We start from the raw sequence: 14,304 nt of genomic DNA, 5'->3' as shown, positions 1-14,304 counted from the left end.
GCCGATGGAGTATATATCTTTTTTGGCCCTGGGGGCCACAATATATATATCCAAATCCCCAGGAGGGCCTTATTAAATCACCAGGGGGGCTGCAATTGGCCCGCGGGCCGGACTTTGGACATGCCTGGTTTAGTATGAACCCTCTGGATTCCCCCATCTGCAGCCTTTATAGCTTAGCTTTTTTTTTTGTTCTGCATCTTCCAGGCATTGCATGTACAGTGATCCTGATCTACATTTTCTGCACTGACTGTTGGCTGATTGCTGCCCTGTATGTCTCCTGGCTGGTGTTTGACTGGCACACCCCCAACAAAGGTAAGATCTTTTCTCCAAGTGAAAGATGAGACTTGCTTAGTAAAAAATATTTTCGGCTTGCTTAATTGTCTTGTCTAATGTATACAATAGATTTTGCCAAAAATGTACAATGCATTAGCAAATTTTTTTTTTGTCACAATAGACAGTGCATTTAAATGCTCTTGCTGAGGAGCAAAATCAAATTGCACATCTGAGGGAGGACACACCCCTTGCACTCATAGCAGAGCTCAGACCATTCTGGGCTTTCCTAATGGAAAACCCAGCATGTTTTGCACACCGATCATGAATGTAACTTGTATTAAATGTTTGGCTGTTAAAAAAACGAAACAAAAAAAAACTTTAAGCGGAGTTCCACCCAAAAGTGGAACTTCCGCTTAATCCACTCCTTGCCCCCTTACATGCCACATTTGGCATGTAATTTTTTTTGGGGGGGGGGGGTAGGGGCTTCAGGAGGAGTGGGACATCGTGTCCCACTTCCTCCTTACGCCCAGGGGCCGCTAAAGCGATGCGTCATATCGCCTTTTGGCGTCCCCTTGCTGTAGGCGATCGCCTGGGACACATGACAGGTCCCAGGCGATCGCCTGTCCAAGCAGATAGCGCCGCTCGCGCATGCACAGTGAGTGCCCGGCCGTGAAGCCGAAAGCTGTCACAGCCGTGTGCCCTCAGTAACAATAAGGACGCTGGCCAGAGGGAGGGGGGGAGGAGCTCTGGCCGCCGCGTCGCTGGACCGTGGAGCAGGTGAGTGCATGTTTATTAAAAGCCAGCAGCTACACTTTTTGTAGCTGCTGACTTTTAATTAACATTAAAAATGCCTGGAACTCCCCTTTAAGCTTTAAGTGCCGGTTCACACTACAGCAACTTGGGATCCGACTTGTGTCGCCCCCCCACATGAGAAATTCCATTGAAGTGAATGAGACGTCTTAATGTACACTACTGAAGTCACTCCAAGTTGACTTGTAGGCAACTTGTACCCATAGATTTCAATGGAAGTTGCCTCCAAAGTCGGATCTCTGTCTTAACTGAAGCAACTTTACAGGATAAAAAATGGTTTACCCAGGCAAACCCCCTCCCTCCCACAGAGCTGATTTTTCTGTGATTGGCCACAGCCAATGTTGTTCTGGAGGCAACTTTGAGGCCCCGTACACACGTCCGAGAAACTCGATGGGCAAAACACATAGTTGAAATTTCCCATTGAACAACGAGGAAATAGAGAACATGTTCTCTATTTGGCCCAACGAGATCCTCGTCGGCTTCCTCGGCCAAAAGTGTACACACGACCGGGTTTCTCGGCAGAATACGGCTCCGGTCGAGTTTCTAGCTGAATTCTGCCGAGAAACTCGGTCGTGTGTACGGGGCCTGAGTCGCGCTGTAAGTCGGGTTGCCCCTGTGTGAACCGGCACTAAAGGTAATCGCTAAACACAAGTGTATTCGACTTTGAAGTTTATATATAACTAGCTTGGCAGTATTTTCCAACTTCTTGGCAACAAGATGAACACTCGCCAGCTTCTGCAGCATGGCTTCCTCTATGGCCATACCAGTGAGGTTTTAGCTTTGTTTCTGGTGAGATTCTGTGGCATCTCAGCCAGCAAGGGAGTGGCACCTAAGGACCAGCTAATTACACGTCAGTACATCTCCACAATAAATGTGCAAGAATTTTCCAAGCCTGGTGAAGTTATAGGCCCGGATTCAGACGGGAGTTACGACAGCGTATATCCGGATACGCCGTCGTAACTCGAGTGTGCGGGGTCGTATCTATGCGCCGGATTCGTAGAATCAGTTACGCATAAATTTCCCTAAGATCCGACCGGCGTAAGTCTCTTACACCGTCGTATCTTGGTTGCATATTTACGCTGGCCGCTAGGTGGCGCTTCCATAGATTTACGTGAAGAATATGCAAATTAGGTAGATACGCCGATTCAGAAACGTACGTCCGCCCGGCGCATTTTTTTACAATGTTTACGTTAGGCTTTTTCCGGCGTAAAGTTACCCCTCATAAAGCAGGGGTAAGTCATGTTGGGTATGGACTTTGGAAACACACGAACAGCGTCGTATTTTACGTAAGTCGTTCGTGAATAGGGCTGTACGTAAGTTACGTTCACGTCGAAAGCATTGGCTTTTTGCGGGTTAATTTGGAGCATGCGCACTGGGATACGTTCACGGACGGCGCATGCGCCGTTAGCCAAAAATGTCATTTACGTGGGGTCCGCCTTCTTACCATACAACACGCCCACTGCATGGAGAATTTGAATTCCGCGGGCTTACGCCGGACCACATACGCTGCCTTAACTTGGGGCGCAAGTTCTTTCTGAATACGGAACTTGCGCCCTAAGTTAAGGCGGCGTAACATATCTGAGATACGTTACGGCCACCGATAGATACGCAATTGTATCTGAATCCGGGCCATAGGGAGTAATGAGCAATTTATTTATTTTTCTCCCCAAGAATAAGGTAAATATAATTTAACTTTATATATAATGAACATGCTTTAGCCTAGGTTCACACTGATGTGCAGGGAACCGCATGTGATTAAGACAGGAATCGCACTGTATTCCTGTTCAAATCGTACAATTTTTTGCAATGTAATTTTGAGCCTATTGATGTATGACTCAAATTGAATGGTACGTGTGTGTGTGTGTGTGTGTGTGTGTGTGTTTTTTTTTTCCGCACTGGAATCCAATCACATGGGTGATCACACCCGTGCAGCCCGATTCTGCCAATCGCACTGTTTTGTGAACTGTTTTTGTGGTGTCATTGCCTTGATACCCGCAACAGTTCACATGAAAGGAGTGAAATTATGATGCAGTGCTGGAAATGCACAGGAATCGCTGCAAATCCTGCACTGAACCTAGGCTTGGATGGGGAGATGAGGTCTAGGGGTTTATTAGGGAAATGTTAGGTCTTGGGGTAATGTGGGAAATGTTTGGTGTACACTTAATTTTGGTTAACTGAAGATTTTTGCATTTCCTGTATATTTTGCAGCTAAAATAAAATTACCCTTTCATTGCACAGGTGGCAGACGATCCACATGGGTCAGGAATTGGGCAGTCTGGAGGTACTTTCGAGACTACTTCCCAATCCGGGTAAGTTGACTCGTGATGTTAGAAGTGACAATCTTTACTATGCCAGCCCCCCCCCCCCTGCATGCATTAGTTTGCACTCGAAGCACACTGACTAATTGGACGGTTTTGTGGCTCAGTAGCACCCTAAAGTGGTGATATGGAGAATTGCAGTAAAGGTTTTTCACTTGCAACATAAGATGTGAATCATCAGGTCAAGTTGGTGACGTACTGTAGTTGCTCATTATCCTTTAGTGTTTTGTGTGTCGATTTAATGTATGGCTCAGTGTCAGTTTGTACTTTGTACATTTGTTCTTACAGGGTGAGAATTTTGTTTTCCACAAGGAGTGATAATGACCTTTTTAATCCAAATGATAAAGAAGGAAGCTCTGTTTACACTTCATTAAATTGCTTTGGCCTTGGGCTTCTAGATTAGGATTCAGGTGTGGTGTGTAAAGAGCATTAGAAATCCTTGCTTGATATTGGATCATCTTTGGCCTTTGGTACATGGCAGCAACTTCCCTGAGCTCCTCCATACTGGCATCCATTGCGGATTGTATGGTGGCATAACTCCCCAACTTTTTGAGGTAAAAAATGTTAGCACTTTGTGAAAAAAAACTTTTTAGCACTACCCCTGTAGGAGCTGCTGGTTTAGATTTGGGTCTTGCGCGTTACCTCGTTCTTCGTGGTCTAGGGGATGAGAGAGAGTCTGTAGTAAGTTCAATGTCCACACAGGTCCTAAAGCCTTTTTCTTTTTGCTTTTATTTTCCAAACAACTTGCATAGGTAGAGTGATGAAGGATCAGGGGAAGGTTCAGGCGCACAAGGCAGATCACTGAAGAATGGCTAAGTTTCAAGATTACTCTCACGTTTCCTTTAAGTGAGTTTTGCTCACCCAGATAGCAGTGGCGGCTGGTGCTCAATATTTTTGGGGGGGGGGCGCAAATGAAAAAAAAAATTGCAGCCTCACTGTGCCCATCAAATGCAGCCACTGTGCCATTAATTGTCACCACTGTGCCATGCCATCAAACACAGCCACTGTGCCCTTTAATTGTTGCCACTGTGCCCATTGATGTCGTCGCTGTGCCCTGTAAAGTGCCACTTACCTTTACTGGAGTCAGCCATCCACGTCCCTCGATGTCTTCTTCCGCCCTCGATGACTGACAGGCATCTCAGCCAATCAGGTTACCGGTAGCCAGAATCGGCCAACCTGATTGGCTGAGACTCCTGTCAGTCTTATACAAGGGGCGCATCCCTAGTGCGTTCCTTGTATAAGCTTCCGGGACCCGAGGGCTGTCCTCGGAAAAGACTATCAGAGCCGTTGGCTTTGATGGGCACTTCCGTACAACCAACCAGCTGCCGTTATTCAGATGGCCGGACGTGAGCGCCGACCATCTGAATAGAACAGCGGCAGCGGTGATCATAACATAGATTTGTGCAATGCATTAATCTATGTTATTAGACTCGGTGGCGGTGAGAGCCAGAGGGGGCAGCGCTCCAGCGCCCTCTATGGACGAACCGCCACTGCCGGATAGGCCCCTAATCTGGCCTAGCAGCCAGAGTGAAGCACAAACAATGATTAGTAACAGTCTGCCACAGACAGGTTGCAAGCATAAATGAACAATTCCGGAATCCTCTGCCACAGGATTTGGTACCCGGATATCCAGCCTTGCAGTCTTGGAGCCTTTAAGCCAACCCGGCACACTGCAAGGTTTCGTAGACTATGGTGCATCCTCCAATAAAGTTACCAGGCCTCTCCCAAAGTACTAGCCTTTCGCTCAGTCCTTTCCGGGACAGGTCCTCCCCTGGTTTTCTCCATTGAGCAGCTTCTTCCTGCAGGACAGACAGCACAGGATCACCTTCAAAGCATAGGCCCCAGTCAGAGCAAATGGGCCTACCTGGCAGGAACGCAACCTCAGGCCAACATGGCCCCAAGGCCAAAAATCATGCAGCACATACCTCGCGCCAGTAGGGCCACGAGGCTAAAAGGGGCCTGGGAAAATGGCGTCTGCCCCTCAAGTATCCTTACCCAGCGGGGAGACTTCTCCCACTGGGCTGTTCCTGGAGAAAGACACCCAATACACCCTGACCTGCTTAGGTTCCAACATTGGCCTGTGGTGGTAACTCCACCTATAGGGAAATCCCTCCAAGCACAGCCAAAGCCGGAACAGAGGCTGATTTAGCCTTAATTAACAAAGTCTGAGCTAATTATCAGCTCAGACACCCATTAAATTTGAACATAGCGCCTGGTCATCAGGAGCAGGGCACTATACAAAGAACATCTTGAACAATGTAGGTGAAGAACACAACCCAACAATGTCCAGTTATGTTTACCATGAGTTGAGTTGGGGGTAATTTGTTTAAACGCGCAAGGGCTTTTTCCCTAAATACCAGTTTTTAGAAGTTGGATGGAATGTTTAGTGTAGGGCATCAAGTAACAAATTTTTATAGAAGTCTAGGAAAGAGTAGGAAAGAAGGACATGGGGATTTGGTTTCAAAAGTAGGAAAATGGGGAGCTATGGGGATGAAATCTTCCTTCTACAGGCTCATCTAAAATGAACAATGAACTTCAGCACATCCTGGGTCTACCAGCTGGTGGTGAAGTAACCAAGATTAAATCAATCGTTTTCTAATCTAGGCATTTTAATGGTTTGTTTTTGTTTTTTGTGCTCCTGCATTTATTGTGAACCTTTTGAAATGTTCAACAACCTGGTGGTCATTCAATGCATGTCAACATGTCCTAGCATAGTATGCAGCAGCCAACACAAACACAACCTTGCACCACATGTGTACTCTGCATTGTGAAAAAAGGGCTTTGTACTTTTTTTATTTGCAGTGTGTCCGCTCCTTTATGTGAAGGGGGGTGCCACAGAATTGAAATTAACGTTTTCTAGCACTGCCCTGAGCTACCGCATACCACAAGTTCTGTGGCATGAGTGAACGTTTTAGGGACCATGAACCCATCACCACATGACTGCACTAGGCTGGATACTGTCATGGAGAACTGCATTGTGGGAAGGCTGAGCAAATGTTATAGGGGGTTTCAAATACGCAGAACACCAGTTATGGATGGAAGGGGCAAAGTGGGCATGTAAAGTGAATCTGTTTAAACAGCACATGCAGAAATGAAGGTGGTTCTTTTTGTTACTGCGGTTTCAGATGTTCAAATAGAAACCTGGGTGCAGCTCTACTGTTTGTGTTTTATGGGGTGCCGATGACACTTGTTTGGGGTAGATGGTTTCAAGGCTCATTCAGACCTTGGCATGCTGGTGCATTGCATTAAAATATGGCGAAGGCTCTTTAATGGATTACAGCCGTGCTGTTCGTTCTCTACTCCTGTGACCCATTTTCACTGTTGCAGAGCTGGTCCAGGCTCTGGAAAGATGTCCAATTTTAGAGTTGGAATTCACTCAGGTGCCTCTCAGGAGAGCCTGAGCCACAACACTCCCATCCTTTGCACAGCCTTCAGCTTACATGAGTGCTGGAGGGGTAGAGCAAAGGGCTGGTAACTCAACAGTTACTGGCTCAATGAAGGCAGAACTGAGCAATCGTGGCTTTGATCACTCGGTTCTCAGGCTTAGAAGTGTGTGTGTTACCCCATACTTTAAATGCTGTTTAAAAAAAAAAAAAAAGTTGCATTAAGACTATTCAAATGAATGGGCTGGCAATGCACCAATACATGCATAAAATGCATATGAACCATTTTCAGCAACACTGTGCATGGTGGTGAGATTCAAATCATGTATTGGCGCTGTAATAGCCTAATGTGGGATTTACTGCAACGCATTGCAGCGAAAGTTTTTTTTTTTTTTGGAGCTAGTAGATCATGTACTTTTCTAAATTTTGGATCAAGTAGTCCATTATGATCTTTGTATATTGGGTGCCATGATCTTATTACATGGGGTGTAATAGCAGTGGCACTTTTTTCAGGACAAGGAAGAAATTCCAAAATTGAGCAATTGTCTGTTATCATGCTTTAAGCTTTTTTTTTTTTATGGTGTTGAACTTTGTCACTGGCTGACAGATGCTCTCCCATAGAGAGGCCTTTGTCACTTGTCCATGACTGGTTCACGTGTTTCCTTTTATCTAGGTGCTACCTAATTAACGCGGAGGTTCACCCAAAAATCAACTTTCTGCCAATAGATCCAGCATACTGCTGACATCTGCAGTATGCTGAGTTTTTTTTTTTTCGTACTTATCGTTTTATCAGCATTGTTATCCGGATCCGAGCGGGGATTCCTTCGGGGAATAGGCGTTCCTAAGCCAAGCGGATTTGTTTGACCGGCTGCTAAAGCGCGTCACGCCTTCTGAAAATACCCGAAGTGGCACTCGAGTGTTTACGGCGCCTGCTGTGTAGAGCTGACTGCGCAGGCGCCGTAAACACTCGAGCGTCACTTCGGGTATTTTCGCAAGGCGTGACGCGCTTTAGCAGCCCGTCAATCAACTCCGCTTGGCTTAGGAACGCCTATACCCGGAAGGAATCCCCGCTCGGAGCCGGATAACAACGGCTGATAAAACGATAAGTACCAAAAAAAAAACAGCATACTGCAGATGTCAGCAGTATGCTGGATCTATTGGCAGAAAGTTGATTTTTGGATGAACCCCCGCTTTAAGGTCCTTGGTTGTAGGGCACAATTGGATCTATCGCTTTGCCAGGAATACTTCTAAGGCGCTGCTTTTTGCTGCTATGAGGGCTTTTTTTTAGCACTAATTTTACCATGCGAAGGCTGTTGGCTATAATTTTATTCTCAAATACTGTATTGTAATTACAGTTGGTCAAATGGCTTATGGGTAGCAAAGCATATCAATGCTTGATGACTGTTGCATACACTAATTGAGTAATGGCTGTTTTAATCATGTACCAGGACCACCCCTAAATCACTCATGTAGCAGAGTTACAAGTCCAGCTTGTATTATCTTGGTTTATTTTCTTAACTTTTTTTTTTTTTTTCTTTCCAGCTTGTAAAAACGCAAAATCTGCTTCCCAGCCGCAACTACATCTTCGGCTATCACCCTCATGGTATCATGTGTCTGGGTGCATTTTGTAACTTCGGCACAGAGGCCACTGGTGTGTCCAAGAAGTTCCCTGGGATAAAGCCATACCTTGCCACGCTAGCTGGGAACTTCCGAATGCCAGTGTTAAGAGACTACCTGATGTCTGGAGGTAATACCTGGCTTTAGTCTTTAGATTTAGCCGTTATGTAGAGGTTTGGATCCAGGTCTTATGTCCTCTGATTTGAACAAGAGTCGAAAATGAGATTCAATCGTCAACAATGGACCTTCAGCTGTGGCTCTGCTCCAGTGTTTCTTGGAGTCTTGCCAGCCACTCTAGCTTTGATCGGTATTACTGCATAGTTCAAGGACATGAAGTAGACCTCTGTAACCTGGATCAAAATATTGCTAGACTTGCCTTTTTAGTAATTATATCTTATTACTGATTACATACCTTATTACCAAATCCATTATAATGCTCATAAAAATGAATGTCCTATATTCACGGCCTGATCATAGTCTTGGAGATGAGACTGGAACCAAAGCACTTGCAAAAGCAATGCCATTCACCCATATTAAAATGCTGCGTAAACTGTTGGCACTATATAAATCACGTATAATTATAACCATGATTGAAATCTTCACAAACGCCTATAATAAACCTTGAATTGCTTTTCCACCAGGAATTTGCCCAGTGGACCGTGATACTATAGACTACATCCTCTCCAAAAACGGGACAGGAAATGCTGTGGTGATAGTTGTCGGTGGTGCTGCAGAATCTTTAGAATGTCGGCCTGGGAAAAATGTAGTGACTCTAAAGCAGAGGAAAGGATTTGTGAAGATTGCATTGCAGCACGGGTAAGAGGAAAATGCACAAGGTGTCTGTATTAAGCAAGATCCTCACTAGGGATGAGCCGAACACCCCCGCGTTCGGTTCGCACCAGAACGTGACAACATTTAGAACCCCATTTTAGTCTATGGGACTCGAACGTTCAAATTCAAAAGTGCTCATTTTAAAGCCCAATATTCAAGTTATTGTTGGAAAACGTCTTTGAGAACCCGGGTCTTGCCCCAGGGAACATGTATCAATGGAAAAAAAAGTTTTAAAAACTGTAGTTTTTTTTTTCTGGAGCAGCGATTTTTTTTTTTTTTATTTTTTTTTTTAATGATGCTTAAAGGGAAAAAAAATGAAATTCCTTTTAAATATCGTACCTGCTGGGTGTCTATAGTAGTGGCACATGTTTAGAACTGTCCCTGCACAAAATGAGTACTCTCAGAAAAAATACATTTAATACTGCTTGCGGCTTCAATGTAATGTTTGGTCCCTGCAATATGGATAAAAATCATTGAAAAAAATAACAGCAACTACGTTTGGGTGCAAATGAACAGCATGGTTGCAGTAACAACAACGTTTAGGTGCAAATGAACAGCACAGTTGCAGTAACAGCAACTACGTTTAGGTACAAATGAACAGCACACTTGCAGTAACAGCAACTACATTTTTAGGTGCAAATAAAAAGGACAAGTGCAGTAACACCGAGTACGTTTAGGTGTAAACTAAACGGCACACAGGCAATACAACATGTTGGAGCACTGCAGCTAGCACAATCTACTGCCTGACAAATGGGAATAGCTGATCTAGCTAAGCTATACAGTGTATAAATATATGTACAACTCCTAGGATGTGTGTGTGTGTGTGTGTGTGTATATGTATATATGTATGTGTGTGTGTATATATATATATATATATATATATATATATATATATATATATATATATATATATATATATAATCTCTATCCTCTACACACTGTAAACTTAACTCCCTCTCCCCGTTTTTTTGCACGCTGTGATTGGCCAAGCATGTAGGGTCATAGTGCATGCTTGACCAATCATCAGCGCGCAATGCCGCAGTGAATTATGGGCCGTTGCGCGTCACTCGAATTTGGCGCGAACGACCCGTTTTGTTCGAATTTCCTCGAATGTACGAACAGACTCAAAGCTCATCCCTAATCCTCACCTACTCCTCTAGTGTGCAGTATATGTACAATACACTTCTATATTTGCTCCTTTTTTATGGCTGTTAAATATACCATAATGGTCCTCTAAAGGAGAGTGGGAAACATTCTATAATCCTAATATACTTCCTGTCTTGACGACCGTTCTCATCCATAGAAACGGTGCAAGCAAGTAGTCATCTTGAAACAGAACACCTGCCTAAAATAAAGAGGACCAAAGCTTAAAAACGAATGCAGCACGACACATGAAAACTTATAAGCTGCAAAATATTAAATTTATGTTCTTTGGTTTAAAACCATTTAGGCTGCCATTTCACTAAAGGGTCTTAAGGAATAAGTTCCCCTTTCATAACATGTTACACCAATATTTGGGGGTGTAACGTGTTATGAAAGGACTGGCCCCTGTTCCACACTTTGACAGATGGCAATGGAGCCTCTGGGTGTCATGTTGTGGCTGTCAGAGCCTTGCTATGCCTCATGAGACTTGTAGTTCTGCAACAGCTGGAGGTCTGCTAATTGCATATCCCTGCTTTACAGGATCCTGCAAAAAAAAACACTATTTATTTTACATTGGCTACACTGTAAATGAGCACTGATGTGTAGTTCCAGGGCCATGACACAGAAACAGAGTTTCAAGGGCTCTTTAAAGTCTCAGTTGCTGACCTTTTAACCTGCTTACATGCTATCTTCCAGGTCCCGAGTATTCATGATGTCAGCACAAACTCCTGTAGTTTACCTTCCTGAGCTCTGTTACATGATGTGGTTATGCACACAAAGAAAATGGCATGTATTGCAACCATTAAACCTTGCCAAATGGCAACTATCACCATCAAGGGCCTCTTATGTCCTAGCAAGGCCTAGAGCCTTGGTCATAAAGTTAGACTCACTGAAGGGGGCAAATTTTACAAATCATACATGAGCAGGCTTGCCTATGATTGATTAATTCTTGCATAGGCTCCATTACTTTAAGTTGCTGGGGGGGGACGGGGGACCATTAAAAGTGTCCCTGACAGTCTTGTAACTTTTGTTCCAAACCTTGTCTTTGTCACGTTTGCACCATTTAATCTCTATGTAAATGTGGAGAAAGGGGCACAAAAAATAATTGATATACTAAATACCATACGCACATGCATACAGTCCCTATCGACAATCCATTTTTGCAGTGTGTGTGTGTGTGTGTGTGTGTGTGTGTGTGTGTGTGTGTGTGTGTTCAACCGAACATCCCAACTAATTTTCCCAGTGAACTTGATAGGTCTACTGTGAAAAAATTAGCTTTTTTAGATGAATTTAGCAAATCCTCTTCTTAAAGAGAAGGTTTCATATTTGATCATTTAATATCTAATTGTTTGGGCATTAAGTACTCGTACAATTCTTATGCTAGTTCTTGTTTTGTTTACAGTGCTGATCTGGTGCCAGTCTACTCATTTGGGGAGAATGAAGCTTATAAGCAGGTGGTGTTTGAAGAAGGTTCCTGGGGCCGCTGGGTACAAAGGAAGTTCCAGAAATATGTTGGATTTGCCCCTTGTGTCTTCCATGGTTGTGGCTTCTTTTCTGCGGAGAGCTGGGGTCTGGTTCCATATTCCAACCCAATCACCACTGTTGGTAAGCTCATGGAAATGAGTAGACATGTACTCAAATGGGAACTGCCTAAATTATCTGTTTATAGAATATAAGGGATAAAATACTACTGCAGGGTTTCACTAGTTCTGGCCACTGCAACTAGCGATGTGATCTTACAGCAAAGATCACCTGTCCAGATTAGGGGTCTCCAAACTTTCTAAACAAGGTCAGTTTACCTAAGACTTTAGGGTGGCTGGACTGTGGCCATCGGGAGTAGAAAAGGTTCCAACATCGGTAGGGGGGGTTTCATTGTGGCACTATGTTGGGGGGGGGGGGGGGGAGCGACCGGGTATTTTATAAAACCAACCGGCTGCAGTTAGGAAACTGGTCAAGTTTTTCACATATGCCCAGCACTGATGGGAAAGCTGGGGGCAATATTTCCTCCCAAAATGTTAAGCTGATTCTCTAGATTTGGTGCTTTCTGAGCTGCAGATATAGAGATCAAGAAGGCAGAAGTGCTATCTGCATGTGCATTTAGAGTATTGTACATCACAAATGGTTGATTTAGGAGGACAGGTTGCCAGTGACTGTTTCCCTAGCTAAAGACAATCACTTTGCTCATAATTTTAGTATTTCTGATTTTAAAGTAGATTAGGTGACTAACCTAATTTCTTTCCTTTCAGTTGGAGAACCCATTACTGTCCCCAAAATGGAACAGCCCAACCAGAAGGATGTGGACCTCTACCATGGCATGTACCTGACTTCCCTAGAGAAGCTCTTTGACAAATACAAGACCAAGTTTGGCCTCCCAGAGTCTGAGATTTTGGAAATCAATTGAAGCTTTGTCAGTCATTGACTGCAATAAGATTGTGCTTCTTGGGAAGATGTCCTCTTATTGGGAAGCCTATCCCAGGTTGCTTTACATCATTCCGCAAGGCCTGATTGTCCTTTTTTAGACTTGACCCACAAAGCTCACAATATGACTACAATTTTTATGGTTTTACTTATGTTGGCACTTAACCATTGTACATAATGGCTGTTATTACCAAAATATGTTCCATTTTTGGTTAAATTCAGATTGTATGTCAAATTCATAGGTAGACGTTGTGACACTTGAACGTGATCAAGTTTGGCACAGGTTTGTCTTTGCTTGGAGCTGTAAATGTGGGACAGTGTTCATGTTGAACTGATGACTGGAATGTACTTGCTGGGTCTGTCCACTGAAATGTATTTTGAATTGATGCCAATGGGTTAACATGCCTACTGGGATTCTGGCAATGGGGTTTCTGCATTCCTACTTGGCAATTATTTTCAAGATTCAGTCACCAATATTTTTCCATATGCAGAGCATGAAACCAGGATAGTTGAGGCTCCTACAATTATTATTGGTGAAGCAGGGAATCCTGTCAGAAGGATCTCCATACCAAAACCCTGAGCTGCACAGAAAGCCAGTGGGTGGGAAGCCACCAGTCACTGATGGTCTAGCTGGACTTGGCCTTCTATCTCCAGTTATAAAGTGCTGGTAGACCACATATGGTAATGGTATCAAGACGTTTTGCTGTATCCTTTACGGTGGAGTTATGACTCTCGTCAGCATTGTATAGCAGATGTGCCTAATGTTGGAATCCCGAGAAGATATATTTTTTTACAAATGAGCTGGAGGTTTTTTTTTTGAGGGAGAGAAGACTTGAGCATGCTTATGTGGCTTTAATGAATTCTACAGTCTTGTTCTGGAGCTCAAACAAAGCACTTATTTTGTAATGGTTGGTTTGTGTGCAAAGTATGATGGCCCTTCTAAAGGCTTTCAAAGGGCACCTGTTGGATATACATAGTTCAGAATCAAGTCTGTAATTGGACTAATATTTGTAGAGGCAATCTGTTTCTTAACAGTATTAAGATACTTATGAGGAACAAAGGACTTGGCGACTCATGGATAAAGCTGGTTCTTGCAAAATCCATGGGTAGTATTTTGCTGTAAAACAAAATGTCTGGCAAATGACACCAGATCTGATACATGTCTGGGGTTTTTGTTTTTCGGCAGAAGAGTTGGGATAGGGAACGCTGCTGATGGGGGTCGATGAGCTTTTTGTATTGGTCGTAAGGTTGCTTGGTACTGGCCCAAACCCCCAAGTAGTTTTCTCCCTAATGGTGCTTCAGAGACCAAATACACAAAGGCTGCAGACCTAGAAACAAGATGTTTGTTTAAACACTTAAATGCTTTGTGCCTGTGACCAGGTACAAGTGCAGATCAGATTGTTCTGTTATTTCTCCCGACTCTGTTGGCAGTGCACTTCTGGGTTGATGCAATGCCAGGCAACAAAGCAACACCTTTTTGTACCCATTTCCTTTAATGGTTTGCATGCCAT

General features: G+C 43.9%; 1 protein-coding gene across 1 annotated transcript in view; it reads left to right on the top strand.

The window, feature by feature from the left end:
* The window catches only part of DGAT2 (diacylglycerol O-acyltransferase 2), a 35,942-nt gene extending 21,969 nt beyond the window's left edge, over window positions 1-13,973 (top strand). Inside the window, exons 3-8 of the mRNA XM_040340028.1 lie at window positions 205-312; window positions 3,322-3,392; window positions 8,327-8,531; window positions 9,043-9,217; window positions 11,778-11,980; window positions 12,622-13,973. Of these exons, the coding sequence (XP_040195962.1) occupies window positions 205-312; window positions 3,322-3,392; window positions 8,327-8,531; window positions 9,043-9,217; window positions 11,778-11,980; window positions 12,622-12,776 (917 nt within the window). The 3' untranslated portion in view covers window positions 12,777-13,973. The remainder of the gene's footprint in view (window positions 1-204; window positions 313-3,321; window positions 3,393-8,326; window positions 8,532-9,042; window positions 9,218-11,777; window positions 11,981-12,621) is intronic.
* Window positions 13,974-14,304: the final 331 nt, after the last annotated feature.

The sequence above is a fragment of the Rana temporaria genome, chromosome 2 (assembly GCF_905171775.1).
Source record: "Rana temporaria chromosome 2, aRanTem1.1, whole genome shotgun sequence".
NCBI lineage: Eukaryota > Metazoa > Chordata > Amphibia > Anura > Ranidae > Rana > Rana temporaria.
This window is presented reverse-complemented; position numbering and strand designations above follow the sequence as displayed.